The sequence below is a fragment of the Hippocampus guttulatus genome, chromosome 10 (assembly GCF_054856545.1).
Source record: "Hippocampus guttulatus isolate MCC_2025c chromosome 10, RoL_Hgut_1.0, whole genome shotgun sequence".
NCBI lineage: Eukaryota > Metazoa > Chordata > Actinopteri > Syngnathiformes > Syngnathidae > Hippocampus > Hippocampus guttulatus.
Window position 1 is genome coordinate 13146339 of NC_141270.1, and position 3670 is coordinate 13150008.

At 47.4% G+C, this 3670-nt stretch overlaps 1 protein-coding gene across 3 annotated transcripts in view; it reads right to left on the minus strand.

Moving 5' to 3' along the window:
- Positions 1 to 3352, minus strand: part of arid4b (AT-rich interaction domain 4B) — a 35255-nt gene extending 31903 nt beyond the window's left edge. For all 3 annotated transcript variants that reach the window (XM_086121834.1, XM_086121833.1, XM_086121832.1), the window contains exons 1-2: positions 3160 to 3352; positions 1240 to 1288 (exon numbers count right to left, since the gene is read on the minus strand). In XM_086121834.1, the coding sequence (XP_085977960.1) occupies positions 1240 to 1245 (6 nt within the window). In that variant the 5' untranslated portion in view covers positions 1246 to 1288; positions 3160 to 3352. The remainder of the gene's footprint in view (positions 1 to 1239; positions 1289 to 3159) is intronic.
- Positions 3353 to 3670: the final 318 nt, after the last annotated feature.

Genomic DNA, 3670 nt, shown 5'->3' on the forward strand with positions numbered 1-3670 from the left:
TAAATGGTGCTTTTCATTGCAGCATTACATCAACGTTAACTGAAGCTAAGGGTGGCTGTCATGCACAAAATAATCGCTTTCAGTAACGTCAACACTTGAGGTCTCCAGGGGAGAACCAAGCTGAAGTGCAATCCTGAAGCATCTTCCAACGAGACAAAACTGTTGCCTTTCAACAAAAATCACCAACTACTGGCTTGGCATGCATACCACACTACATCAGTCAGGTTTGGGAATTTGTGTGTATAAATTATTTGTGTGTTTATGCGTGCACGCGTGTTGCATCAGAGCCTTGTTTAGCTCATATTGAGTGTTATCCATCCAGCTATTAACCAAATAACTTATCCTCAGGAGGGTCATGGGCATGCTGAAGCGTATCCCAGCTGTCTTTGGGCAGCAGGCAGTATACATCCTGAACTGGTCATCAGCCAATCGCAGGGCAAACAGACAAACAAACTTTCACACTCACAATCACACCTGGGGACATTTTAGAGTGTTCAATTAACCTACCATGCATGTTTTTGGAATGTAGGAAGAAACCGGAGAACCCTGAGAAAACCCACGCAGTTACGAGGAGAACATGCAAAGACCAGAACCCAGATTCGAACCCTGGACCTCTCCACTGAGAGTGGGACGTGTTAAGCTGTTGGCCACCGTGCCATCTACTCAGAGTTAACAATGTTAAAATGTAAATTATTAACTGATCGTTCCGTTCATTTGGGACTTGGGCTTGGAAAACCAGTACTGGTTTATCACATATCAAGTCCCACCGCAGACAAAAGGAAATTGCAGGTAGTGGTGAAAACACTAGTCTGCTCCCTGACGATGTTCCTTTGAGCAAGACACCGAAACAACAATCAAGCTCAGCTCATAACTCTGACATCTCTCTTTACGTGGTTCTCTGTGGTGTGCAACAAAAATATACAGCCGGATAAATAAAATATTCCCATTTGGGTGTGAAATTTATCCATCCTCCCAATCTCTTGTATCCTCATTAGGATCAAAAGGGAGCCTTTCACAGCTGACTTTAGGCGAGAGGTGGGGGACACCATGGATTGGTTACCAATCTATCACAGGGCATGGGTAGCAACATCACAGTATGACTCTGAAACTTCCACTGTAACAACACGAGTGCACAAGGCTTGGTTGTCCAGTAGTTATAATGCACAAGAAAAGGCTGAGAATACAATCACATACATCCAGAGTGAAATAAACATGCGAGAAAAAGTTAGAAGAGCCTACCTTCATCTCTCTACGAGTCCTTTAAGTGACCAGTGTAGCGGATCCGAGGCTGTAAGAAATGTCAAACGATGTTAGTTAAGCATAACAATTTCAGCGAGTTTTGTGATGACGTCACTCCTGCCGGGCTAAAACCTGGGCAGCATGCAAACACACCAACACCTCGCGTGCACGTCTTCCTCCAGATTTGCGTTTGCACTCGGTTCGGTTTCAAATACAGAAAATGGGAGGGCGTTAGTGACCGGACCACATCACCCCCCCCCCCTTCAACATTACTATGTTGCTGCTGCAATTTAAGTCGTGGCAGGCTGATCACTCTCGTACCGAAAGCTGTTTATATAATGCGCGCGCGCGGGTGTGTGTGTGTGTGCGTGTGCGCGCGCGTGTGCGTCGTGGGAGCCTGTGTGTTATAGTCCGTCAGTTTGCGTTGTGGTAGCGAAGGGTACACATAACCTACTCGTCTGCACAAATGCAACAACAATGTAGTACAGTACTGTAGTTTGAGTCAAACAAACACACGTTCATAGACACGCACACCCTCGTTTGCTCTCTCACTCTCGCTAAGGCTCGCTCGCACGCAAACACACACACACACGCACCGCACACACGGTGGGGGCAGCTTACAGTCTGCCTGCACCGTACCGACTCGCAACACCAGAGCAGCGGATGACGCCATTTCTGTGGCTGACAGTAGCATAGAACCACAGCGCTTCATTTGGACGTGGTCGCAAGCAGCGCATCCAATCAACCCGATCTTATCAGGCCGAGCCATTGAACACAAAGATGAAGAATGACGCTTTCAAATGCCAAGTGCTCCGTGGTGGTTCGCGTTTTTCCTTTCTCTTCCCGACTCGGGAAGAGTGCAGACGCTCGATGGCGAAAACAGAGCCCGAATAACACTCGTTTGTCGCCGAGCCGAACGTTTACAGACGTGTCATTTGAAAAAGAGACGCGAAAGGTGTCAAGTTGGTCTAAGTGCGGGCGGCTAGGCATCTAATTAAAAAGTGACTTTCGCGGAATGAGCTGCTTTTATCGACATGTCTGCACAGTGCGCACAACTCACCGCTGACAAAGGAATAAGACCGACAAACGGTTCGCAACAAGGTCAGCCTCATAACGACTTGACAGAGTAGTAAGCGGCAAAAACATTCATGTCGTATTGTTCGATGAAGAGCCGATAACACGGAGTCAGTCATCCGCCCCAGACAAGCAGCTCCGAGTACCCGATACAAGTGAGTGAGTGAACGGCCAGCACGCATTACCGGAGCCTCGAATGTCTCTAAAGAATGTCGAGTCCGCTTTATAAAAAATACCACCAAGGGCACACAACACGTCGAATGAGAAAAATCCCAATGGGGAAACACATCATTGTGCATCTATGAACACGGCTGGTGTGGGAGTTTCGTTTCTCTTTACATACAAGATGGGCCATTATGTACCGACTTAGTAAGAACTGGTGTGGCACTTAATCCACTGCAATTGACAGTTCACCACGACGAAAAAAAAGACGTTTAATCACTGCATCGACGCCAAGGTTCGTCCACAGTGTTGTGTAAAATCACTTTGACGCCTATGAGACTGCACTCGACGACGAGGATTCCTCCGCTCAACAACACAAACGCTGGTTGTTGCCCCCCCCCCCCCCCCCCCAGCAGCATTGGAACTATTCAACCCCGGAGGAACCGTTTGACTTGCCTTACGGTTGTTGTTTACCGCATAACTTTGCGATCGATCTGACCCGAGTTGTTTTTCGGTATTAGCCCGGTGGATTCATTCATTCCCTTCTGGATTGTGCAAAGACATCCCGCATCACCAGTGAACAAGTTAGCGAATACGAAATCTGGCTGATTGGGAAGCAGCGCAGCGAGCTAGTAAAATATGTTCAAAATAGCGATGGCTTTTGTCGAACAACAGCAAGCTTACCTGCGCTGTCAAGTTGAGAATCGCGTCCGTTTTTCGACGAAAGTGTGCTAGTAATCCAAAGGAACATTTAAATGGTGACTCGGGGAGGTTTCACCGTCGCTCGTCGGTCCCAGGTTGATGTTGAACACGGCTAGATAAGTCGTTTTCGCAGAGCACTGCTGTTTGCCTTGTTGAAGAGCTTCTCCAGCCTGCCTCTTTCTCAACCCCCCCCCCCCCCTTTCTGAGTATGACTGACGGGGACGTTGATCACGCCCTGTCATTTCTGCGCAATCCAATTGGGCAATAACGCCACAGGAAACGCCTTACTTCTCAACGATTGGTTTATAATGGAGAAAAAATATCCTTGGCAATCCATACGAAATAAACGTACCTACTGGTTACTTGACAGAATCCAGAAAATAAAGAACTACAACCCCCAGGTTTATATTTATATGGGTGCGTTCGTTTTTCTTCACATGTGTCCCAATTTGACGTTCCCCTTTCGTTCATTGTCAAGTACAAATCGGGTGTT